General features: G+C 41.9%; 2 protein-coding genes across 2 annotated transcripts; both read right to left on the minus strand.

The window, feature by feature from the left end:
* Window positions 1-222: 222 nt before the first annotated feature.
* On the minus strand, window positions 223-16,299 carry man1b1a (mannosidase, alpha, class 1B, member 1a). Its single transcript, XM_079178924.1, has 14 exons — window positions 16,067-16,299; window positions 14,748-14,885; window positions 11,625-11,733; window positions 10,835-11,052; window positions 10,381-10,526; window positions 9,624-9,751; window positions 8,988-9,179; window positions 8,160-8,308; window positions 7,675-7,863; window positions 6,992-7,182; window positions 6,389-6,509; window positions 5,895-6,089; window positions 4,678-4,809; window positions 223-4,596 (listed from the first exon to the last, which is right to left on the minus strand). Exons 2-14 carry the CDS (start codon window positions 14,847-14,849, stop codon window positions 4,387-4,389), a joined length of 2,082 nt encoding a protein of 693 aa, XP_079035050.1. The 5' UTR covers window positions 14,850-14,885; window positions 16,067-16,299; the 3' UTR covers window positions 223-4,386.
* Window positions 16,300-17,621: 1,322 nt separating this feature from the next.
* Window positions 17,622-26,691, minus strand: LOC306710083 (collagen alpha-1(II) chain-like). The gene is made up of 11 exons (XM_079178466.1): window positions 26,651-26,691; window positions 25,867-25,920; window positions 25,697-25,750; window positions 25,018-25,035; window positions 24,683-24,736; window positions 24,311-24,373; window positions 24,032-24,197; window positions 23,149-23,258; window positions 22,052-22,132; window positions 21,273-21,455; window positions 17,622-20,277 (listed from the first exon to the last, which is right to left on the minus strand). The coding sequence occupies exons 1-11, from the start codon at window positions 26,687-26,689 to the stop codon at window positions 20,128-20,130; spliced, it is 972 nt and encodes a 323-aa protein (XP_079034592.1). The 5' UTR covers window positions 26,690-26,691; the 3' UTR covers window positions 17,622-20,127.
* Window positions 26,692-27,348: the final 657 nt, after the last annotated feature.

Below are 27,348 nucleotides of genomic sequence, written 5' to 3' on the forward strand. Positions count from 1 at the left end.
AGCATTTACCAGTAACATATACAATGATATGTACACATCTTAACAAAGCTCACATTTATTTGTGTTATTATGCAATTTAAATTATTCAAATAGACCTTGTAGTTAGCAAGATAAGCCCCTTTGCGTAAGGGTAGGACATTTTCAAGCACGGGGCTAAAAATAGGCCTTGGGTTCAAGAGGTTTTAATTGAAAAGATTTATTCAAAAATGAAGATGACAGGAAGGAAGTTTGAATTCAGAGAACATTACAATAAGCCACAACTTGAGTTACAAAGTGCTCGATCGGTCATCTGGACAGTGAACGTGGATTTGATCAATGATTGATAAAAGACAAACAAAGCACCATAAAAAGTCCAAACAAGAGAAACAGCCAGAACAGTGTCATACATACATATATATACTGTGTATACAAAAGTGCAAAACAAATGTTGACCATAATTAAAATAAATACTTTGCATGCCAGCATGTCATCAAAAAATGCAGATGAGTTATCGACCTGCAGGCCAGAACACCGTCTCAGTGGAGAGAAGGGACGACTGTGTGCGTTTGTTTTTTCTGGCAAGGTTCGATTAAATCGACTGAAGGCGCAAACACGTTATGGATCCATGTCTTTGGCTCTTGACACCGGGTCAGAGTCGCTCAGCAGGAACTCCTGCAGGCGGCGAACTGATGAACTGCGCTGATGTTTGGTCATCCATGTGAGATAGTAGAGTTGTTATTTTGCTATGGCTCCGATTCGATAATAATCACATTTATAATAATTATCACCACAAGGCCAATCAGGTAATATAAGAGAGCAGAAAGGACAAAATGCTACAAAACCCAACACTCATTTGTTTCACAGAACCGCAACATTATAGACAATTGTAATTTTGTAATACAACCTCAAGAATCTATTTTAAATGTTTGAAAAAAAGGGAATCGACCAATTTCCGTTCAGTGGAAGAAGCGTGAAAAATAATGAGAATATAAATTGACAAAGCAGAGCGAACTTAGCTCCTGTGAGAGCTCATCGTGGAGCTCATTACTGGTCTTGTTTCTGTTCTGTAACCATTTTAAGATTTTTGAGTTCCGACTTGACAGATTCTTCTGTGGCTACAGAACAGTAGTCTCAGGTTTATGATCCCGTTTCATTACAAACACATACAGGTGACGCAAACAGAGCTCCATTGTTGTTCAAAAGCTATTCAAAGCCACATTGTTTCAGTGGGTGACACGTTCCTCCTTTACCGTGTACGCACACGCACACGCACGCGCACACGCGCACACACGCGCACGCACGCACGCACGCACGCACGCACGCACGCACGCACGCACGCACGCACGCACGCACGCACACACACACACACACACACACACACACACACACACACACACACACACACACACACACACACCTCAAGTCAATCCCACAAACACGTCCTGCTGCCGGAAATACTTGTTAGAGAACAAAATGTGTATTAATCCGCTACTGAAAATAGTCCCCAAGAGTTATTAAATAGAGTAATGTTTGATAAAACTATTGACCCTTTAAAATGAAAATAAACTGTATATTGTATTTTATATTTTTAGAGATTTACCTCTTCAGTAGTAACCGATGGCCTTGGGGCCGAGTGCCTCCAGCAGGCGGAGGAAGTCCAAGTATTAAAAGTCGGACTAAAGTAATTATCGGTTTTGGGTCTTTGTCAACAATAAGAAATAAAATTAGATTTATTCCAGCCTTGTCCTTTAAAGTGTGTACGGCGTTCTGCAGATTTAGTAATATATATATTATTATTTAGAACACATTCATCAGAGGTATGGCTGATTTCCACTGAGTAACCCAGTTCGTCCTCCTCACCCACATGCGTGACCTGCTGATGGGACGACGTTAGTATTTACTGGCATCTCCAACAAAGCACCTGCAGCCGCTGTCAGACTTGGACTTCACTCCGTCAACACGCCGGCAGCTCTGCGAGGCAGCATGATGTCTGAAAGGCACCCAGAGTGTCTGAGAGAGTCACACAAACCCTCCGACAGCCTCTCCAGGTCAAGTCTGGTCTGAATGAGGTCACAAAAACACTCAAGGTGACTAGAGAAACATATTAATGCATGTATTGTCATAAATCTCTCATTTAATCATTTCATATGCACCAGGGATTAAAAATCGGATTAATGGACAGATGGATGAACCATAAAATACTGTGAAAGAACCAATTACAACAAGTAGTACAGCTGTCCTTCTCACATCAAGTATGCCTTTTTTCTTTTATATCTTCCCTAATTAGGACATTTAATTGCAGCGTAAAACAAAAAACATTAAGCAAAAACCTCCGAAAATAAAAGATGTAACCGTCACTGATATTCAGAAGGCCAGTGTAAAAAGAAGAGCAGACACAAACAATGATCTGCTTTAAACAGAACGTTTGACATGACATGGAATATCAAAACCACAAATCAATAACCAGCGGACACACACACACACAGGATTTGTTACACAAGTTAGAAACAATTTACAGTAAATATTTACACCCATGTTTTGTTACCCACCCATCCAGAGTCAAAGTAGAAACCATGAGTCATACTTCACAAATAAACACCACTGATACAGCAGCAATGAAAAACAAACAAACAACAGAACCAAACCACCGGAGCACAACACACGTCTCAGTAGGCACAGCAGAGCATTGGCAAATGTAATGTAGTGCACGTTCAATGAATTGAAAGTCAAAGTGGAACAGCGAGCGCACAGCGGATACAAGCGCTGCCGCACTGCTCAGCATCACATGTGACAGGAAGTCAGGGGTCGCTCCGCAGTCAGGCACGACGAAAACAAGACGACAAAACTCAACACACACAAGGCGTCTTTGGGATGAACGGCTGCATGTGTATCGTCCCTGACACAGGAAATGATGACGTCATTTTCGGATAACTTCACAGCAAATGTAAGACTGCAGTAAAGCCTTCATTTATTGCCCTTCATATAATCTTAAACAAGTGGCAATACAATCGCAAACTGAATCAAAACCAGGATGAGACCCAAAGCCGGAGGACTAGAGTTCATATTAAGACTCTTACTAACAAGTGCTCAATGACCAAATCTAAATAAAATAATAAAACAATGTATACATTCATCAGTAACACAAGAGCTCATTATGGATGCAGCTGGTTCCTTAAATAGACCGCTGTACACGCAAACGTTCTAACTTTGGGGTCATATAAACAGGATCATATTTAAAGGGTAACGTCAACCATGTTTTAGTGTCCATGTGACTAATGGGGGACAACAACTTTCTAAATTAGCCCAGTGTTGAGAGAGAGTGCTGCAGACGCTCGCTTTGGAAAAGTCTCATTCTGAGATCTCATCCCCACGGTAGAACCATCTGAATGTTGAGAATCTTTCAGATAACTAAGTCACGCTTTCTGTACTCCAACACAACAAACTCTCCTCTCTCCAACTCTCCCTCACATGACGCATTGCCAATCAGAAGACCCACCAGTGTTTTAATAATCTGGAGACCTCGAATGAGACCACTGTAGTCTGGTGAACTCCATTGAGCTCAACACCTGGAAGCTGGACTAATCCGAAAGCAGCTAAGCAGGCTTAAATCATTGTATTTGTGCGACCGCTGGGCTATGGCGAGCTTACTAGCCATAAACATCCGTATACTTTAATTTAAGTCTTTATTTAATTAAAGAATGCGCTGTAGCTGCCCATGGCTCCTAAACACGGAGGATCCAGTGGACAGACATCCCAAAGGGGATTGCATTTACAACTTTACTTATTTTATGCAATAGTGAAACATGAGCAGGTGCGCTGGCTTCTGCAAAAGTAAAGACTTTAAACAAACATGTGACTCCTCCTCTAGAGCAATCTGTTTAAATATAAATGTCGCTGAAGAGGCTCCATGATTGGTTACTGCACCTCCAAACATCAGAGGGTGAACAGAATAAATCTGTGGACTCCTTCACAGCCGTGACACCCGACTGTGAGGATGTTCACCTCACACAGAGAAGACAAAGTGATGACAAGATCGTTGTTACCACACACACACATATACATAGGAACTAACCCAGTCACCCAAGTAATAAAGCCCCCCCGCCATCTTCCTTCCCGTCTTCTGTTGGAACCAGCTAGTCAGAGCTGATATATAAAAAAAAAGAAGCTTTTTACATTAGAGACCAGCTCCAACACAAACCTTTTCCTTAGGAAAAATAAAGAAAACAGGGAAGAAGAAAAAGAAACAAACCCCTCCACATGGAAACGTAGACAGCACAGGTCTGCTCTGCTGCTCAACAGCAGCAGTGGAGCCTGGACGGCTGCTGAAGAGGATTGCCGGTCTGAGCGGCAATAACAGTCTTTGACTCTGTGGGTCGGATGTTCACGCACACCTCCTGCGCGGTGACGTCACTTGGGTGGGGAGGGCCATATCGGGAGGACGTGGGCCTCCGTGTTAAAGATGTACTTGTCCAGACTGAGCAGCTCGGCGTCGTCGGAGAAGAGCAGATACAGGTACTTCAGCGTCTCGCCCAGGAAGAAGCTCTCCATCTTGTCCCGGGGCCCCGGGTTCACGGGGTCACGGACGTTGTTGATGGACGTGTAGCCTCCACCGGGGACCTGCAGGAGTGGAGGCGTTCGGTCAGGTGCTTTAAGGACACTAAATGTGACGGTAACGTTAGTTAATAATCTTGTGTGTACTTTGGTGTAGTTATTGAAGCTGTGCAGTATCTCCCAGCCCCAGTCTCTGTACTTGGGGTCCTTGGTGAACCGGTACATGTAGAACAGACTCTCCACCGTCTCTGGCCTCAGCAGGTTGTGTCTGTCTGCAGGCTGGAGGACAAGAGGCCAATAAAAAGAAAAATGAATGCGAAGTGGAAAAAGAAGAATCGATTAGTTATTGCTCAAAGCACAAACAACGACAAGAAGGCACGACGTGAGTTTGCACATTTGAAAACACAAACCATAAAAAGCTGCCTTTACTAGGATCTGATTAATGGAGGCACTACGGATTTGTCAACAAATGTTTTATGTAAATAGAACAGAATCCATAAATAACACAATAAAAGAATTCATGAGTTTACGTGTCGAATAAAACAAGTCCAGGAGCAACCGTTCTATCTTTATTAGGAGGATTCTGTACTTAAGGTTTCATTTTTAGTCCTCTCGTTTTATTTTACGCTTTACACCACACACACACACACACACACACACACACACACACACACACACACACACACACACACACACACACACACACACACACACACACACACACACACACACACACACACACAAAAGAGCCTATAAACAACAGTATTGAAATCCAAACATCCAAGGATATGCAACTATAGAACAAAGTTTAACAAGTGAATTACTCATTTGAAATAAATTAATAAATCCTGTAGACATTTATTTCCTTAGTTTTTAATCCTAGAACTAGAATGAGCTCCTAAAATGTTTTATACTTGTATTTGAGGTTAATGAAGGCAGCGGTGGAGACAGCTACGATAACACTGGACGCTCTGATAAACGTGGAGCAGTTAATGAAAAGGAAAATGAGCGCTGAGGAAGGTTAGGAGGGTTATGGACACAACTCCCATGATTCATGTCGACTCACTCAGCAGAGGGATCGCACGCATTCTGGCTCTTTCAAAATACAGAACAGGCGTTCAACAGAAAGCACCAATACGAGACGCTAAAGGAAAGAGTTCATCCAGTCGCATTTACAAAGAGATTTGCTCAACACAAGGTCAGTTGCCATTTAGACCATTTTTTTTGTTGTTTTAATTGCATCTTAAAATACAATTACACACACATTCCAAGAGATGATTACAAATAGGAGCACATAAAACAAGATATAAAAAAGGAAAATATGAATGATAACACAAATGCCAGCGTTTCACTACTAGCCTCACCTTGACAACGACATCTTGCCCTTCGCTGGCCTGCATGTTAAAGTGCACGATCTCTGGGCTCAGCCCCGTCTCCATCTGTCTGTACATCTGGTGACACGTCTCCATCAACTGCACAGCCAGATCCATGTGGTCCTCCGGGAGGCCGTTGTGGGCCCCAAGTGCCAGGGTTCCTGGCAGGAAGCACACAAGGTGGTCCTGCAGAGAGAGAAAGAGAGGAGAGCAATGAGGGAGGACGAGACTGATGGGAGATGGAATTGATCGGACTGGCTCACGGACAGAAGAGCTCATGAGTTTGTACAGCTACTGATTCAACGTACAGAGCACAGAGGCTGATTGATTGAACACGGCGGTCATTGTCTCTGAGTGCATTGAGTTTTGGCAGTCACAAACAATCAGGGATCCTTCTAAATAATATACAACACCGTTTTCCAGCAGCTCCCAGATGAATTAAGGATTTGGGACCCCATGACACCCCAAGCATTTCTCACACTGACCATTTTTGGGTTGAAGCGGCTGTGGGACAACTCTCCAACAAAGGTCAGTTTGCTGGGCCCCGACTGCCTCACGAGGTGTTTCTTCACTCCTTCCACAGCCTGAAGGTAGTCCTGCAACAGGCTGGACATGTGACAGAATGTGAGAGAAACATTAGTCAGTCTCCAGTGACTCCGTTTAGGGCTGTGCAACAGGACTGTGGTCATTATCACTATTTTTTTAAAACAAGAAAAATATTCTGGTGTCGACTAAATCAAAATCTAAATCATTTACACTATTACCTCAAATTCTTCACGTGTAGAACAAGAGCTTCGACTATGCATGCCATCTCATTTTTAAAACCCATCAATTTGAAAACATGAACAGAATCTTGTAAGATGATAACATAATATGATCTAATGATTAGAATAGTATTGCACTTAAATTGACATCATTGGATCAAATGATTTCCCAGCTCTGACTTGGTGTAGCCTAACTACTAACACACTGAATGTCATGCCAGCTCAGGTCATGTCTCGGTGCCGGCTCTGTGGTTCCAGCTTAAACTCCGGTGTTTTTTCTCACAATCACAGAACATGAACTGAGGAAAGTGAAGTGTGAATTACTCTTCTTCCGTCTTGCCTCCCTGGATCCACTGTTTGAGCAGGTATTCATAGTAGCTGTCTGCTCTGGCACCCAGCGTGAACACTCCTTTGTGGGTGAACTGGCCGCTGTTGGTGTTGATGAACATGGGCACCAGGCCGTCTTGTTTGCCTGGCAGCTTGTGGACCAGCTTCATTACCTCATTCACAACCTCCTGGTGAGGTAAGACAAAAAGAGAAAAGAGCTACCATTAGTGTCTCGACATGAGATGATGCACACAACAGCCGCACTTCACAGACTGACGGTATGTGGGCCAATACGTTTAAAAAAATACTGCAGTTTATCATCGGGGAATTATTTGCAATTTCACACTTTGATGAAATTGGGCTCATCAAAAGCTACGTCTCACAGGGCTGGCTGAGGTTAGGACAGAAATGACTCAAAGCCAAGTCAGGTCGGGCTGAAAGGCTTCAGGGGAAACCGGAGGTTTCTGGAATCACTCATAAACTGATGGATTCAAAGCAAATCCGAGCTCATGCTCGTCACTTCAATCACACAAGTGTCTGCACACCGTACTTAATGTCCGATTTTAACTGAACTGAAACCCTCCATCTAAAATCTATATGAATTGCCTCCAATCATTTTTCACTCCATCTCAGAATGATTGGAGGTGTGAAAACAATGGAGGCCCTCCTGGTACCCTGACCTGGTACTGTGGGTCCTGAGTGAGGCGGCTCAGCTCTCTGAACTCCAGCTGAATGCTCGTGACCTCGGCCAGCGTGCTGTCTGACGTCCATCGAGGGGGGTGGGCGGTACCCTTCCCGATGTTAACGTCTGAGAACGGGATCTTTGAGGGAGTTTTGAAGGCAGGCATCAACCGGGACCCGAGATCTTTCTTTAAGTGGAGAGAACAAACACAAGTATGGGGGGAAATCACTTTTTCTGTCTTATAAGAGTTGATAATCATTGGCGTCATTTTGAAAACGCAACCGCTTCACACATAACATTACCACACCATTAAATCTGAAGTCACCTGTTAAAATTAAACTGAAGTGAGGCAGAGGAGACTCTGAACCTCGACAGTATAGTTAACTATGAAGCTACACGAGTTGCCTTCTCATATTTGAACCTGCAAACCAAGACAACAGAAGAAAACAGGAGAGTAGGAGGGCCCGTTATGGACGGACTCACAGCTTTATCTAGAAAGAGCTGGTCTCCTGTCAGATGGTAGGTACTCAGCAGGCCCCCGAGGACACGGATGGTTGTCTCAAAAAGATTCACGTCCACGTTCTTGTCAAAAGAGAGCTCTTTCTCTACCCAGTCCTTTGCTTCTGCAAACTCTATGCGGAGTGAGTCGGAGGACAAGAGTGGGAAAGAGAGAGAGACAGAGAGAGAGAGAGAGAGAGAGACACAGAGAGAGCAATTTAACATCATGGTGGATCAAAGATGTCAGACAGGCCCCGACCAAGGCTTTGTCAGATTCTTAAAAGAAAACTTAACATTCCCAACATTGTCGGACTCGGGAGGGACAGTAAAAACTTAAAAATAAATAAAATAAAGGATTTAACTCTATGGAGGTATTGCGTTGTTCTTTCTTGGAGCCTACATGCAACCTTGACTGCCAGTGCAGCGGCTAATATGGCCGAGATAAAGAGCAGGCTACAGAGATCTGGTAACATCAGTTTTTATGAACTCCACACCCCCCCAAAGCACCAGACTTCATGCAGCTCCCTCTGGAGCCACAAAAGGCTTTATACAAATGTTCTTCCCATATGTAGTAGTACTCCCCAACACCTGTAAACAGACTTACATGTGTACAATCAATGGAGTTCCCTTTTAAAGTTTGTAAATCTATCTTTTAGAGATGGCACAAGTATGTACATAGGGTACAAAATGGAAAGATGTGAGTGGATGCAAACAGATGTGACGACTCTATATCAGTATTGTATTTTGTTTGGTTTGAAAACATGTCAAGAGATACCGAGCCCCAAGAGAGAGGGGACGACTGACATACATTACCTTCTTTTAGGCCCAAAATCCACATCGTGTCCAGAGAATCAATGAGCGTCAAACCCAGGCCGAACCATTCGCCGAAGGACCTGGAGATGGGCTTGAGCTCATCGTGACCCCAGGCGTAGTCCTTATAGCCTTTCCACGCATGTCTGAAGGCATCACACACGGCCTGCAGTCTGTCCACAGCTACAGTCGGAACTACAAACAAAAGGCATGAATAAGAAATGACAGTGTAACCTTAAGAATCTGTGTTTCCTCTAGGATGCTCTCTCAACAATGCACGTCTCATTTTCTGTAGAAGTAATATTCTGTGCCATGCGCCGATACTGCTGCTTTGAGCACAGCAAGGGATTCATCCTGCGTGTTAGAAATATTATAACTGTAAAATATTATAACTGTAAAAAGAAAAGAAGCAGGCCTTTGAATAATATACCTGGACAATGCTGTGTTAAAGAATATGCTTGTGGGGAAAAGATTTCTCAATTTCAGAAAGAAGTGAAAATCTTTGGGTTTTGGACTGGAATTTTAGGAACAAATGAACGGGTAATCGTTTGTTGAAGACCACGGACCTTCACTTCTCATGTTCACTGTCTGTAAAAACCCTTTAATGTAAAATGCCAACAATTTGAATCCAGTACAGACCTTCCGATGGGACGGTGTCAGCAGGGTCGGCAGGGTCGGCTGGGGCTGGGGGAGCCGCAGCTTCTCTCTCACTGGCCGAGGGTGGAGGCTCGGTGGCCTGGTCAGCTTCGATGATTGCTCCCCTCCAGCTGCGAGACCAAAGTAAAAACCCGTCTTACAACTGCTTCTCTGATTCATGTACTGCAACGAAGGCTACAGGGCCTGGGTGCGGCTGGAAAATGCTTGATTCCATTAATCTCAGTAATATCATGTTAACATGTTATACGGAGGGAAGATTTGTCACAAATTTGATGTGGCTGTCCAATCAGTGTTGAGGGTAAATGTAGTCGAATGAAGCAGTAAATTCCTCAGTGTGTGCTGTATTGTATGGACAAGAAAGCAATCTTCATGACTGATGTAGTTGGAGGTGAGGAAGCACTACAGGCTGGTTCAGCTTGGTATTCTAGTCTCTGCCTCTGGGTAGCCGGGGGGCTCTAGATGCCGCAAAAAACAAACAGTATTGCATTGTATTGCAGTTTACTGTGTTTTGGCCGGAGATTCAATCTTATATATTCGAGCCAGTGTATACGGCCGAAAGAAATGCAGCGGAGGGCGGCCGAGGCTGTGGCTGAGCCGTATTGCTTCAATTGACTACATTCACCATCAACACTGATTGGTCATGCACATAAAAAGGTGGCACATTTTCTGAATCTTTTGGCAAACGGTTGCAAAACTTTCTGCTCAGTTGGGGGGAAAGAAAACACAACAAACAGATTACCTGACAACCTTCTTCTCTTTGTCCTCCTCCTCTCCTTCTTCTTCCCGAACCACCTCTTGCACTTCCTTCTCCCCACCGACTGTGTCTGAAATATTTCCATCTTTGTGCAGGCTCGGTGGACCTCTCTTGTTTGGGAAATTCTTATTCTGGGGATAAATAAAATAATAAGAGTCTACATATGTAATCCAAATGGGGCAAGAGGGACTATACAAAAGCACAATGCTGACCAAAACAGTGGCCGCTGTACAAGTCATCTCAAAATGTACATGCGACACTGAATTAAAGAGAATACATCAAACAGTGGAACGAGAACAGCTGTTTTTAATCATGACACTGATGTAAGTGTAACGTGTCTGACTGTAATTAACATCTAGCAACAATCTTGGCCGACTTCAGCGTGAATACTTATTAAATGATGTTGACTGATGGGAAATAATACAAACACAACTCCCACCTTAATGGGAGGTTTCGGCAAAATGGGGATGATTGGTCCTCTGGGCTCCACCACAGCACCTGCAACCGCATCTGGATCCACAGCTGGCAGCACATGTGGCTCTGCCACAGGAGGCAGAGCTTTACCTTCTGCCTGATCCAATATAGACTTCACATCTGGAGGAAGATCCTTCATGTCTCTGTCATTCAGCTCCAGCCAGTCCTCCCTGTCAGAGGCCCCTGAACACAGAATGACCAAGAAAATAACCTGAGGCTAAGTCCACACTATGCCAGCTGACTATATTATTATGTAGCTTTCAGAACATTAGTCATCTGAAAAATAAATGTTAAGAAAAGACTTCACAGAGATGGTCACACAAAGTTGTCTTCCTAACTCCATTACCACACACCCTCGCTCGAGTCTACATGTATCATCCTTTAGCCTCAGACCGAGTGGAAGCAGGCATACATCACCCTTTCCCCAGTGTGAAAAAATGCTAGCTAAGTGTGAACGCAAAGCCCAAACACAAAGGCAATAGAGCAATTTATCCTCCTTAGTGTGGACGTGGTGTGGAAATCAAATAGAGTGCAGGTAGATTTATAAAAGAGTAAAAGCAAGCAGGTGTATACAAACACAAATGAGCACAAAAACTAATCTAAACAGCAGATAGAAACTGTCAGAGCGTCTTGTGGCCTTGAAGCAATTCACTGGAATTCATCATCACCACCAAACGCAACACACAGGCAATCGCACTCATCAGCTTGTGTGTGTGTGTGTGTGTGTGAGCGTTGTGCTGGTCTGCATCGTTTACCTCTCCACTGCTCTGTGATGCTGGGATAGGAGAGCAGTCCAAATATGAGCAGCAGAGCCAGCAGGAACAGGACGAGGCTTCTCTGGAGCCGAGACAGCTGCTTCCATTTCTGTAGGCAGATTAAAAAAACATGAAGCCGACAACACTGACTCGTGTCAAATCACAAGCGTCTGTCAGAGGATTCTAAAATCCCCCCCCCCCCTCTTAAAATATCTCACAAATCTGTTTATGGTCCTTTGAAAATAGCAGAGTGAAAAAGGGAAAAGCCTGATGGCCGTTCTGGTCTGGCTTACCCTGTGTAAAGTCAACATGTCTCTCCACCTGATGGGTTCAGCTCATAAATAAATGATGTAAGGAACCAGCTGTACCTGGCAGTGCAGAGTCAGGGGCTCTCAGGAGAGACAGCTAACAGGCAGAGGGGCACTATTCTCTTACCTGCTCTAATTAACACCCATGCAATACCGTGAAACCATTGAGCCATTGTCACACTACAGACAGCAGACTTCATCTCAGGGGACGCTTTACTTTTACTGTGCCAATGGCTCCCTCACCATAACAGCATCAACATATTCTGTTCAGTCCAAGGCTGCATTTTCACAAATGTTTCGGAAACATTACCAACCAGGCCTTTATGGCTTAATAAACACAATTGTAAAAACAACCAGCCAATACTCCACACTGAAGAAGACACAATTATTTATCGTCTCTATCTGCACTGAGCTGGAGTCAGGGAGGCTCACTCGGCAGGTTGGCTGTTGAAAGAATCGCACACACACACACTGCCGTACATAACAATGAGGGATCAAGAGCTCTTTGGACACGTTGAAGGAAACCAAGGACGCGTGCAAAGGGGTGTAGCACGCGGAGACGTCCTTTTGCTGTGTGAGGACACAAACAGCGAGCCAACGAGCCTCTTAGAGGAACATGATTTGCGGAGAACAGGTTTCTCAGCGCCCGTAAACCGTAATCAAATATGAAGACCCACAGGTGGTGGGGGGGGGGGGCATCTTTAATGATGATTAAAGATGCCTTTTTGTTTATGATCAGGGTATCTGCAAACCTTTTTTTTTTTTTAAATACTACTTAGTGCTTTATATCAGTTTACGGATTAAAAACAGACGCATCGATGGATCCTAAACATTGTTTTGGGGGAAAATATAAGTGGGAAGTAATTTGACAATTAAATGTTGAGGAATGGTCCAACTGCATTTCAAATAAAGCAGATTTGTTGGGGAAAAAAGACGTGTTAAGACCACACATTATAGAAGTAAAGGGAACACACACCGGCAGCCTATAACGCAGAACAAAACCCCTCCAGCCATCGCCTTCTGTGTAAGCCCTCATACCCGTTGATGTGTATCATGACACACCACCGTCCTATTTCTCAGCATCTACACATTTCAACCCCCCAGAAAAGCAGCAATCTTATTGCACAGTCTGGCTGCTGTTCCCTGAATACTCTCCATCTGTAGGTTGTGTTCAGTGTGTGTGCTACACGCGTCAGTTCATGTGCAGGACCGTAAATAGCTCTTCTGGTATTTGGAGCTAGGGAGGGATACGAATTGCTAAGCACCCATCCTGATTGACAGGTTTTTGTGAATCAGGTTCAGGTTCCTTTTATTTGTACCCGTAGGTAGACTTGGTTTGCAGTAGAAGGCGAGGCGTCCATCTCGACAGACATTACAATCAACACAGACAACAAGACAAACATGATAAAAGTACACAAGGTTACAAATCACAAGGTAGTCATCCCCACAAGCATACCCTGCTTTATCATCTATTTGACTCTAAATGGGACCGTTATTCAATAAATGAACATCATGCTGTATTGAAGAAGACTTGAAACTAGCGATTGAGACCATAAACAATGTTTACTGGGGTAATAAAACAAGTGAGAAGTAGAGTCATTTTCTCATACACAGGGACTTCTTTTTTCTTATTGCCACCCGCTGGCTGTGTTTGTAACACAGAAGTAATGAGTGAACAACTGAGGTAGTCTCATTATGAGCGTGGTTAGAAGACCAGTTTTACAAGAATGGAAGCAGAGACCTGTGAACAAAGCAGCAACCCCTGAGGAAGGAGCAGCAAACAAAAGTATGAGACGTGAAATGAAAAGTGCAACACAGTACCCCTGTAAAACCTGAGCATCAAAACCAAAAAAGGAGACGAAGGAGGCTCATAGTGAGAGGACATGAGGAGGAGTGAGATGTGTACGAAACTTAAAAGCAAAGCAAACAAGATTAAAGAGAATGTGCGGGGAGACGTGAGAGAGACAGAGAGACGAGCTGAGATTTGTTTTATCTCGTTGTGGTGATCATGTGCTCAGGGGATGCTTTTATCCGAGGAGTTTGAAAGTTCTGGCTGCTCAACAACAAAGGAGGGTTCAGAACCCGAAGACTGAAACCTAGAAAATTGATTTGTCTAAAAAAAAAAGATCCATTTCATAAAGACAGAGATGGTCTATCTGGGGGAAGTGAACAGAAGCAAACAAGCAATTTATCAACTAGGGCCGGGCCATGTGACACAACATACGTCTGCAGTCAGAGATGTTTTCATACCATTTGTACCAAGCGCTGCACTTCCTATAATATCTCTGGTTGTATCATATAAGGCCATTATGGATATTACTGCAAATCAATGAGCTTTACAAGATTGATGATGATTTACAAGGTTGCTACATCAATATAAAGTATCATGATGTCTAAGGTATTTGCAGTCATTTAAAACTAGGGTATTCACTTAATTTGGTATTTTGATGATGGTGGTGGAGAGAACTATTTAACATAAGGCTCCAAAATCCACCATCGGTGTGCAGTTAGCTTAAGATCAGGTGACTAAATGCCAAAGCACATGACTCACCTCATTTTCATACTCTTTAAACCATTCAGTGAACTCTCTCCATACAGTATCATGGTATAAAATGACATTATCCACGTCTTCCACCACTGCCATCAGCCATAACTCTGTGGCATTGCAGTGATGTGTATGGACCTGCCGGTATGCATCTTTCACACACGAGTTGAACATAAGCTCATGATCTTGGATCAGACACAGGGCTTCTGTGTCAAAATGGTGAATCTGTCTAGAGCCGTGATCTGCACACCGCACCACGGGACCACTCACCCTCCAGCAGGACTGTCTCCGGTGTTTGGCGTTGTTGTAAGTGTTGTTGTGGGGATCACTGAGTGTCAGAGAGATGAAGTCCTTTCTGTTAGGCGGATACATCCTCTGATCCGGTCTGACAAACTCAGCTCATAGAAGCTGCAGAGAAGTAAACAACACAGTTAGCTAAACTATGACCACTTCCTCAAATAATACAATATGAAAGTAGGGTCCATCCGGGCATAGCGCTGAAAGAAACGGTTAAATAATCGACCTAGAGAAAAATCACATGACGACTATCTTCATCATCATATCAGTTATTCATATCGCAAAATCTCCACACATTGAACGGTGTGTATTGTATCCTTTGACTAATCAACTGCCTTGACACAATGTGCAGCATACAACCATCACAAAGATGACTGTGTGCGAGTTGCCTATAGCTCTAATGATATCTCCTTTTCGAAATGTTATCGAAATTGCAATACGGCCCACTGCAACTTTCATATCGCAGGAAGCGCAATATTCATAATACAAATATACCAATATAAATGAATTACTGTCCTCCTGCAGAGATTACCAGGCCAACATTATACTATACAGACTTAAGAAAACATCTTTGTTTGGCACAGATTCCCACAAAAATCACACCTTAATTTGTTTTTCAAGGAAAATGAGAATAATGATGTAAACATTATCATCCCCTCTAGCACGATAGACGATGTTTTGGCTTTTTGTAATGTAACACACATCTCTGTTGTGTCATTTATTTTATTTATGTTTTGCAAATTCTGTAGTTTGGACATGTATACTATGTACATCACACTGTGGAGATATACATCATCATCCTCCTCTTCAGCACCATGGACAGCTTACGTGCTGATGTACTGCACGTGCACTTTGAGTGACTTTTAGGACACGTCTTAACGTCTGATGTCGATTGTTAGCGGGAAACAGGGCTGACTACAACAGTGACGCCCCTTTAAGTGGTCACGTAGTCTTTGCAAGAAAGCTTGAACTGAAATGAATGAAATGGAATATCATTCTGACATTGATAAAGCATGGGCTGTTCCGTCTCTCATCTAAAATACAGCTGACATAATTATTTTAAGCATGTACTCAAAAAGGCGAGATAGCTGCTGTAACGCTACACAAATTAACTAGCTTACATTACTCAATATCAGCAAGGAGCTATTTCAGCTCAGTAAGCTAATGTACCTTATTTGGTTAATGTGTTACCTCAGGTTCCTGCCAGCCTTCCACACGTCACTGACATGCTGTTTGAACCCACCGACACAATCAGTAAAAAGAAAAGTCCCACTCTGAGCTGCCCCCCTCACCTTTGTGCCTGGTCAGTTGCTTCACAGCGACGGTTATTCTCCTGAACGCTGTTGGCTAGCTAAGAGAGGCTAGCTTGTTCGTTATTTCCGGCGTGTTTCTGAAGGAAAAGTTAAACTGTTCCGCAGTCAGAAGAACCAACATGCAACACAAACGTCCGCCCGACTGTCACGCACGACGACCGACTGCTGCATGAAATGTCAAGCAAATGAAACCGGGGAGGAACATGGCTAAAGTTAGCGAGTGGACACAGACAGATGCGGAAGAGAGTTGACAAGTGATAACGCTGCGCGTCATGTGACGTGTGCACGTGCTGTGACGGCTCGAGAGTTAACCCTTAACACCCCAATTCACCGCACAGCTGAGATATTAACACAACTTTGTTTCACTTAATTCAAAAAGCCTCTTTATAAACCCGTATATGTCGAGCCCCATTCACACCCATGTACATATGAATAGAATTGGAAACTATTTCTCAAGTTAATTGGCATTCTTGCCTGTAGACAAATCTTATTTTGCATGTTCAGCTGAAATAAGCTGATCTAGGTTACACTGTCACTTAAAAATCAATCTACTGAAAGTGTGATATTTGAACATTGTCTACATTTTTCCAACAACTAGGACCAGATCACATAATCTTTTACTAGACTTTTCCTAAGAATTAATTACAGATAAGCATGATAAAACAGGAACAACCCATGTAAATAAATACATGAAAATACAAAATGAACTAATCGTCTACCTATAATCAATGATTATAGAAGTATACTTTCTTTTTTCCCAACATTATAAATAACACATAAATACTATCCTCATGGTTTCCAGACTGCATCCTGCTGACTTTGATGCTCCTCTGACTTTTCATCTATCACCAGCAGGTCAATATTTTCACTTATCCTCTGGCTCTCCAGTGAGGTTTGTTCTTTATTATGATATTTCAACAGCTGTTGGATTGATTGCTGCTGTGAAATTCTAAATTGTATAGTAGACATGGTTATGATGGACCACCACTAAACCATCTTAACTGTAATGATGTTGTTCTAAAGACAATAGATGGAAATGTGAAGGAGTGTTTCCCTGAGGTCTGATAAATGTGTTTTGGTGAGAAATACTAAATGTGATTAGTAATTTGATTACAAGAAAACAGCAGGGTATCTTTATTTTATTCAACATATTGTCCTAAGTGCTGTCATCAATTATTCCCTTCATACATAATTAAATACAAATGAGGTTTGGGGGCTATTGCTAAGATTAACTATAACTCTGACAAGCTGAGTGCATGTTGTGACATTAATAAATAAACAGACCGTGAGTTCATCCAACATATTATGCAATCCAGAGCAACAAAAGCATCCAATGTCTTTTTGTCAATAACTGAGCAGCAACCTGCTGCGGCATGTCAATAGTCTTTAAAACTCCTGTTGCAGTTTGTGCAACATATTGAGATGTCCGCCATCAGGTCAGAACTTAATTCCAATACTTTGATTTATGACCAATTCATTGCTAAACTAATTCTGATTAAATACACTGAGTCAATATTTGGTTATGTATTTTTCTTTATTCAGCCGACAATTCTTTGAATGAGCCGATGGTGGGATCACACAAGACGGATGTCCAGCATGTCATCTCAGCTATTTCAAAAATGATACTTTGTACAAAACAAGTAACAATGATCAGTCTCAGCCAGCTAAGGCTATCATATGGAATGATGATATGATGAATCTAAATATAAAAAGAAAACATTAAATATTAAACACCAGGCGAGAATTGCAATCCGGTGGCTAAAATGCTTCAATTTTAATCCAATCCAATTCGTCTGGTTGAGATTAAGAATAAGTACATTTCTTCCCTGTTATTTAGCGGTGGCACGCCTCAACCTTGTCAGGTCCTCTGATTCTCCACAGCTGAGAATTTGGTACAATCATGCAAAAGAAGTTTCGGTGTTCTGCCGTTGCAGAGCAGCTGTTTTGGCCAAACCCAAAGTCCACAAACTCCCTGAGATCCCCCTCGAATGTCTCCTGTAGTCCCTGCAGACAGTGCACACCTCTTATTGCTCACTGCTGACCAACTCTGGGACACACACACACACACATGACATCCTGATTCTGCTGAAAGCATACAAGGCGTGCTGCTTTTCTCTGGACCCAAGCACTTCTCAGATTGAATGAAGCAGAAATTCAGGTTGACAGCAATTACTCAATGCTAAGTGGGTGGTAATCGGCACCTTTTTTTTTTTTCCACCATGGGGCCATTAAAGCTCTGCAGGGTCAGGGGTGCTACTCTTGCACCAAACATATGCATGATTCTTTACAGTACAGTGAAAGAAATTACAGTATTGTTCTGGGAGGACATCGGTGGATCTGTAAGCTCTGGTTGCTTAACGTCAGTCTTTGGTTTGCATGAGAAGAACACATTTCTAATGTTAAAACCGTAAATAGTCTAATGTAAACCTGTTAGACAGGTGCGTAGCAGAATTAAAATCTAATTAAAATGTGGTAAACTTTGTACACTGTCAGCACAAAATATATAAACCAGCAGCAACGTTTATGTCAGAGACCTGCAGGGAAAAGGGGAAAATAGAAGCTTGATAATCAGTGGTCATGACAGTTTCTGTTTGAAAGGCAATACTCTCCTCCCATTTTCCCCGATATCAGGATTTCATTGCATTTTTTTTCCAATAAGATGAGTTTATTAATCTCTTTGTATTTTCATGGATTGTTGAAACTTGCCGATGTTATCGTGCGGGGTGTCTTATCGTGTCAGGTGTGATTGGTTGGTGGTATTATAAATATGTTGCTTATTCTACTGTTTTTTAAACCCTAATGAAGATCAACGACTGAAACTTCTGTTTCTTTTTGATAACAGTGTGCAGGAATTCACCACTTTAAAGGATAAGGCCGGTGTTTTTGTCCACAAATCAATTTGAAAAGAGCAAAACCAACAATGATTTAGTCTCTCTTTCCCAAGCTCATTGGTTGGAACCTGAACATGTACATCTTTCAATACAGCTCATGATATAAAGCTTTATCTTTTAAATGGCCCAGAGATTTCATAAAACATTTGGCACTATACATTTTCAGCAAACATCACTCAAACAGGTGCGTTTGTTGGGGACTATTTTCAGCTGCGGGTTAATCCACATTTAGTGCTCTGGGGAGTATTTCCATCAGCAGGGTGGTGTGTGTGGGATTCAGTCAAAATAAATGTGTGTGTGTTCATGGTAATAAAGCAAGATGTCACCCATTGCAACCGTGTGGCTCGCTGATGTGTTTTTAACATTTTTTGGACAATAATGGAGCTCAGAGGAAAAGGTTTTATCAGGTTGGTAGAACTAATTCAGCTAGTCTTGTTTTAATGCTAAACTATTAATGTATCATACCTGAGACGTAAAAAGAAATACCCCATAAAATTACATGAAACTGTAAAAACAGCAAACTATGTTTATCAAAATGAGGAAATTTGCTGTTGACAACAGACAGCATCAAGTATGGATGAGACAATGTGAATGTCCTCTTCCACTGTTTTTCGGTATTAAAGAAATCTTTTAAATGAAACGTGATTAGCACCTTGAGAAAAGTGACCCATCTGAGGTCACTGAGAGTACTGAAGCCGTGGCCTTACAGTGAGAGATTTTACTGGCCTGGTCACACAGTAGCTGTGTCCCCATGCAGAACACATTGTTAGGAGGTCAGTTAGGACAGTCTGGCTTCTATATACACTGTGGGCAGGCTATGACTGAAGCCCAAAATACATAACTCACATAAATCAAACAGAGGCAAAAAAACATTGTATATAAAGGATAAAAAAAAACATACATTTTTAAATTATTCAATACAAGATAAACGTCTCTGTAAACAAAATTGACTTCTCTGTGAAAAAAAGCCCGGGGACACGCTTGTGTCAATTCATGAATATCATAGTCACTCAAATTGAGAGATCCCCCAAAACAAGAGGAAAAGGAAGTGACATCTCAGAAATGGGAAGAGATGTTCCAGTTGTCCTCTAGGTGTCCATGATATGAACAGAGGTTTGTGTCCTGGGACGGCACAGCTTTGTAGCACCTCTAGCTGAAACACACGGGTCCGACAGTGAAGCCAAACTGGTGTGTGACGTTACCGCCTCCCATCAGAGCTACGTCTCTCAGAGGAAGCAGCTGGAGGTCCTCAAACTCAAAGACGGACTCCCGAGGTCCAGAAACGGTCTCTTCTCCCGGCTGACAAACAGGAAACAGAATACATCATTTATTTGTAATTTAACGGCGAAGAATCATCACTTTTTTATTCAACAATACTGCAGCAGAATTTGTTTTAGGTTTAACTGGGACAGCAACTCTCGATTATTTTGTATTTCATTAATATTCCGTCAACACAACCGACCTGCGGGTTGAAGCAGCATTCCAAATAAGTCATTAATAACTTACACACTCACACACACACGGCTCTCAAATCTGCTCGTCTATGTCCTTGGCTCAGACCTCAGTCCTGACAATTGTGCTTGTATAATGCATAAAGAGGGCGGTTTGCTATAGAAAGCCTCAAGTGGCAATAAACGCCTCTGTTTTCATCGCATTTTTGTGGTTTTGGAGGTGCAGGTTGGCTCTCATATCAGGTCGGCTGGGTGTGGAGGATGTTCAAAAACCCAGACCTGCACATCATTTTGTTTGAAATTGAACTGCAGGTGCATCCAAATGAGACAGCTTTGGCAGCTCAACCAAGATTTTCAATTTAAGTTGACTACAGCCTTCCAAATCTGTGTATCCATGTGATTTAAGATGCTGCTGAGAATAATAAACATCCTGTTTTAGTGTCTGCTGTTGTTCAGGACGGATAGATTCGACACTTGACACCAGCTCTTTGGAAATGTTGGCAGTGCCCCTGGAAAGGTCACTTTTTTTCTCCAGCATTTTCAATACGGCCATTAGCAATTTGAATTTCCAGTTGAATCCTCTCAAATTGCAGTTGTAACACAAATACTGAACGTTACAATGGGAGTGCTGAGTGAAGCGTATATTTTTGCGGGTCGGGTGAGTAATAACAAAAGCTGACCCGGGCACCACTGATGATGATGATGCTGATGTCTTTGCCTTTACATCTTTAAGAGCTTTACAGCTCCTTCTACACCAGGTCAAGGAATGTTGAGTTCTTCTATCCATCAAAAGATTAATAATATAATACCCGTAAAAAAGGACTTTGAGAACATTTTACGTACCACGCAGTCTTTAAGTGCTCCGAGGAAACTTTGCTTCCTTGTGTCAGTGAGGAATTTGATGTCTCTGTCTGTCTGGCCCAGTCTGTGTCCTGGGTGGCAGGAGAAGGTCATGTTCTGGACGGCAGAGCTACTGTGCAGCTTTAGAAAACGCATCTGGACCACATTAGCACCTGGATAGTAAAACTGGTAAGATAGGAATAAGAAAGTAATGCATTAACAATGTCAGCAGTAAAAATATTAAAAGGTAAGAACAAACTAAGTGAGCGAAGAAAATGTATCAAACCATTAACAATATGACAAGAAACTAGACTAGAAAAATCATGTTCTTTCCAGCTTGTTTTTAATGTGAAGGGTCTAGCTGCAGTCTCGCAAACTAACCACTTAACAAGACAATGCACTTCAGTTACAACCAACTCTCTGAAGACGCTAATAATTTCACTGTAACTGCATGAGGCTATTAGCGCTTGTCTTTGTGAATTGGACCGTTTTTTGCAATGATGCTCATTTGCATCGAAAGAAGCCAATTTTGCACTAAATGTATGCCTGTTACCTCAGTTAAATGTGTGCAAATAACACATTTCCCCCTTTGTGGGTGCTTTGAGAAGGACATGGTTTCTCTTAGTCTTATTTGTGCAGGTCTAGCAGCTGTGTAATCCTTTTGTGAATTCGTCCCAGAGTGCATTAATGATCCATTAGAGTCTTTCTGGCTGTTGTAGAGTTCTACTGCCCGCTAAATGTCCACATCAGGGTGGATGTTTAGTCGTAGCTGTTCCCTTCACCTGAAACCCTTGATCCAGCCTGCTGAGCCACTCAAAGGATCCCTCATCAGAAGGTTCTTCCATCCAGGCTTTGATGGGCAACTGCAGGCAGAGAAAAGAAGACACACATTTGTAAATCTGAATTCAAGTCCTGCTTTCATATAAGATACTTGTGAAGGTCAACGATGTTCAGACAGCTGCTGATGAGCTCTGGATTAGCATGCAGCTCAAGCATGAACCGGAGGTAAATTGGCTCACTTGGTGTGCTTTGCATTCACTTCACGCTATCCGAAACCGATTCATATTATTTTTTTGCTTGAGTGAGTCCATTTTTTATATAGCGCTGACTGTATTAGAGTTGAGAGGGTGTGCGGTGCATGTTGTGTTTTTATATAGACTGCATACAGAAAAGAAGTCCTTCGCAAACATGACCGCACAGTTATGCTAGGCACAGTTGCAACATTACGAAGCACTATCTGTCCATCTTAAGTTAGCTAACATTAGCCACCATGAGCTACTGGTCATACCAGACCAAGTAGGGCGGCAGCGAAAACCCTGAGTGTATTTAGTTGAGCAATGACTTCGTTGATTGCTTATGAATTTAAATTTTCATTTGAAAGAGGAAGAATGTGTTACTTCTCACTTCACACTCAAAAGTGTAATACTCTCGCTTTAACTACGCCAAAACAGTCTAAATACTCAAGGAATAAGATCAAAGAAAGGAGGCAAACATGAACGACACTGAATCACATTACAAATAGAAAGGGAGGCGAAAAACACAAAACAACAAAAAAGGTATTTCAAATAAATTCTGTCTGGATTAAGGGACAATGTGAATAGTTTGACTACAGCTTTTCTGTTCTATACTACCATTAATTCATTTTTACCATACCTTTGGTCAAACTCCTGTTCAAGGTATCTCTTCTTTTTCAGTTTTGTAATAACTAGCATTGATGTGTGTTATCCTTTATAGGAATGCTCTGCTAACAGTTTGAGGGCAAAGAAACTGTCGGGTGGAAGAGTGTGTGTGTGTGTGTGTGTGTGTGTGTGTGTGTGTGTGGTACAGGCAGTGACTCTCAGAAATGCAGTCAGTGAATCAAATATTCTGTTCCTCATACCTGAGAGTCTCGAGGATGAAGGCAGGTCTGTTTTGATGAGGAGGAGAAGCTGCAGTAAGCCAGCAGAGCGTCCGCTGTGCTGCCCTGGTTGGGGTCGATGTAATACATTCCTGCAGGGAAAGGTTAGCGAGAGTTCGATGACATGCAGGGAGGAAACGGCTGAGGTCCACGCTGACAGAAAGACCAGAGCAATGCTTGAAGCACAAACACACAGGACTGTACTATCCAACTTTGAAATATAACCTTTCAAAAAAGTTTTAATTTGAATTTCCAGTAGAAACATTTGAAATTGTCGTTGAAACATATATACTGAAAGTAGTTGAAATAACAGTAACAGTGGGAGTGCTGAAAGAAGTGTTAATTGTAAGCACTGAGGGAAGGTAAAGTAAACAAATGAATATTAAAATAAATCATCTGCATAGAAAATTAGGCTTTTATTTTTTACCTTTGTGTATGTTCAGGCGAATAACACATTTCTTAAACCAAAATGTTTATGTTTTGAAACTCAACTCTGAACTGTGATGAGTTACTAAACAATATCAGTAAGCTGAGAGTGTATCTCTAAAGTGTGATTTTGTACTTTTTTTTTGTGATCAACGTGCATATTCATAATTACAAGTGTTCACGTTTCAAGTTAATAATATCAACACTTATATTTTTTACCAATTCTGAAAAATGGTTGAACTGAGTGACTGATTATTTTATAGTTCAAATTCTAAACATGACCAGATGAATAGATCATGTCTATGTTTTAGAAAGGTTCATATGGAGGATGATGCACACGTATAACAGAGAGGACAGTGTCCAGAACTCAAGCCAGCTCAGCGATTCCCAAAATAATCCAACGTGGATCTACTGTTATTTCACTATTTTGGGTACTGACCGCTGCTGTATTCGGGGTGACAGATCCAGAGCTCCAGGCATGTGGTGGCAGGATGCTCCTTGCTGCCATCGGGAGGATCCAGCATCAGCCGAAGCTCCTGCTGCACAGAATCTAGCAGAGTCTGGATCAGAGGGTAGTTGGGCTTATCGGACACATACATCAGGTCCTGGACATGGAAAGAAAAATAACAGAGTCAAGACACATCACAAACGCTCTTATGATAAATGCTTTTGTAGTTGTAAAATACTTTAATAGGACAATATAATATAAATCACGTACCTTTATCTGGGTCAACGTCAGGTTCAGTGACTGTCCCGGAGGTCCAGGGACTCCAGGTGGGCCCTAAAACACAAGGAAGATGCACATATTGGGTTTACACTACAAGAGAATCAATATTGGAATTGAGATTTTCTTAAGTTGTGTTCTCCATCACAAAGAGATAGAAATGTGAAAAGAAAATGTCTCACTGTACACTGGCAAATATAAAAAAGCCTGAAGCCTTAAGCTTAAGCCTTAAGCTGTCTGAAGTTGTTTCACATTCGGACAGTTTTCTCTTATCAAACACTGTGGTGTCCAACAAGTACGAACTCTAACAATGTTAAGCTAATGTCAGATAAAGAGAGAGAGTTCCATCCTCTGTTGTAAACTTACTGGGAGCCCCCTCCTGCCGGGCAGACCAGGGAAACCCTGGTAGCCTTTCAAACCCTGCAGGTAGAAGAAAACATGATAAGCACAATATACGATTCAGCGCTGTTCAGTGTGGCAAAACCACACCATTGACTACAGAACACATTGATATGGAAATAAAGAATAAAGAAATCCCATTACATTCTAACGCTAACTCCAAAGTGTGACAGCTTTATGATTTTATGTGCCATCAAAATAAACCAAGCCATAAACCATTCAGCGCTTCAGATAACGCTACATAGGAGCCGAAGTGAGTTTGATTTGTCAGTAAGAGAGCCCTTGAGTTGATGATATCTTACCTTCAATCCAAACAAACCCTGCAACAGAGGAGCGAACAGGAGAAAAGGGCATTAGTATGATTTTCCCACTGTGAAGTGCATTTATCGACTAAGAGCTGTGTGCCGACTGTTTTTATCTGCTGCCTTAAGAACTCATCAGCCACAGCTTCACACATCTCATAACTTAAGTCAATGGACCCCCGAGACACAGTGTGCTGAACACCACGATGATGTGCAGGTCATGATTCAACGGACCGGCAGCTGAAGAAAAGATGACTTGGCTGACAGATAACAGTGTGCTTATAAAACAATTCCACTTCTGAACTCCATTTTTCAGACACAATCTGGATAAAGTATCTCAATGACAAATGAACTGCTGGAATTCAAACTATAAAATATCAAAAAAGAAGAAAAAAAAGCGTAGGCTGAATACAGGTGGGATGTCCAAAGGGAATTCCAAACACGGTTGCAAATTTAATTCCATTCTCTCCATAAAAGAAAGCAACAACATGAACAACGTAAAAGCAAAACTGAAAAACTAAAATGATACTTATTAACACAGTTGAAGAGGGATCAACTGTGCCAGCAACAAAAGAACGCATAATTCATAAAGTGTGTTAGATGAGCTATCTGTTTGTGTGCTTTGCAAAGTGAATGTAAAGATTTCGGATGTCCTGCTGAATTCTGACATGAAGCTTACAGGCAGTCCTGGCATCCCTGTTGTTCCCCTCGATCCTGGGAGACCAATATTTCCCTAAAAGAGAGAGATAGAGAGTCGGACATCATAAAAACATATTCAATTGTAGTAAAACTTCCATCTTAAAACACAAGAGGGAACATTAGAAGATAAGCAAACAAGTTTTTGTGTACCTGCTCTCCTATCACGCCCAGTGGACCAGGTAACCCAACAAGACCACGAATACCCTGAAATAGACGGGAAGAAAAAGAGAATGACATACTGGTTCCTCTGGATGCACAATTCCACAAGTAAAAACAAATACACAATGACAGTATCTCAAAACAATGACATTACATGACAATATTTTGAGATAAGTGTTCATTATAATAACTTACAGGATCATCTTTCAAGAGAATCATCATTCAAGAGCAACATACATTGTGAGAAAAAATTGAATTATGGTCAAATACTTCCTCTTAGTTCCAAAAAAATCGCTTCTTGGGCGTTGCAAGAAGTTGCAAGAGTCTGGTTACGGTGCAAGTGGGTGTGTTTGGAGTGGACATTGAAATGTGATGGTAGATTGTTAACCAGGCCTTTCGATTTAGAACAAACATTTTCAATACATATTGAATGAAGTGACTGTAGAATGGTAGAGCTTCTTCATGCTGAGGACAACATCAGGAAAGACATTTTAACAGCTGCAGATAACGGACAGACCTGAGTCAGACCTTCAACACTACTTCCTGCTACAATTTTCTCTCTGTTCAAAAATGAATCAAAACTTTTTTGGATCAGAAATCATGCAAGTAAAAAGAGCAAGCACCACACAGTAATGATATGAACATTAATTAGCTGCTTTACCTTCACACCTACAGACACAGTTACCACCAGAACATGATCATTATGTTTTGTCTTGCAGACATAATGTTTCATAATGTTCTCCATATTAGGTCGATAACTCTTCGCAGCTCCTACCTTCATGCTTTCACCTCCAGGGGGCCCAGGCAGTCCCATGTCTCCTTTCTCACCCTGAGGACACAAAGAATACAGTCAAGTCTCCTTGAATCAGACAGCTCATCAGCACATCGTGGCATAAAGAGTTCTGCTGGAGCCTCAACTGAGCCCAGCTGGTGACAGCATCTTATGAGCCGAAACAAAAGGATCAGTATTAACAGTTGTAATGGAACATTTCTCTACTTAAGTATATTGTGTAAATGCTTAAGTGCTTTAACTTTTGCTCTGAACTCAGTAGACCTTCATGCTTTGTGTTAGCGTAAGTGCTCAAATGTATCTTGCTGTTGTGTAATGGAAATTTGATATTCTTATGAGTTATAAAACAAACTATCATAAGCTTGCATCATATAACTTGTGATCCATGCAGCAGCTGACTGCCTGCACATATCCTCTTGTTCTTGCTGTTGAATAATAAGTACTTATTCTATATGCACATGTTCTATGCCTTAAGGAGAAAACGTATATATCTGTGTGTTTGTTGTTAAACAGATAAATTACTTCTTTTACTTCCATGGCCTCCACGGCCTGGAGCAGGATATTCCAGTACACAGGCCCCCACCCTGGATCCCTCTCTATAACTCTGTATGACTGTATGAGCACTTCTACAGGCTCTTTGTGACTCTGTACAACTTTGCCTCTTTTTGCAAGAATAAATACTT

The sequence above is a fragment of the Pholis gunnellus genome, assembly GCF_910591455.1.
Source record: "Pholis gunnellus genome assembly, chromosome: 18".
Classification (NCBI taxonomy): Eukaryota; Metazoa; Chordata; class Actinopteri; order Perciformes; family Pholidae; genus Pholis; species Pholis gunnellus.

Coding starts and splice junctions, on each gene's coding strand:
- man1b1a (XM_079178924.1), bottom strand. CDS start 14,849: ATGTATCCGCCTAACAGAAAGGACTTCATCTCTCTGACACTCAGTGAT. Junction 11,734..14,747: donor GGAGACAGTCCTGCTGGAGG/GTGAGTGGTCCC, acceptor ATCTGCCTACAG/AAATGGAAGCAGCTGTCTCG. Junction 7,864..8,159: donor AGCTCTTTCTAGATAAAGCT/GTGAGTCCGTCC, acceptor CTCCACTTAAAG/AAAGATCTCGGGTCCCGGTT.
- LOC306710083 (XM_079178466.1), bottom strand. CDS start 26,689: ATGGGACTGCCTGGGCCCCCTGGAGGTGAAAGCATGAAG. Junction 25,751..25,866: donor TGGGCGTGATAGGAGAGCAG/GTACACAAAAAC, acceptor TCTCTCTTTTAG/GGAAATATTGGTCTCCCAGG. Junction 24,198..24,310: donor TGACGTTGACCCAGATAAAG/GTACGTGATTTA, acceptor TTCCATGTCCAG/GACCTGATGTATGTGTCCGA.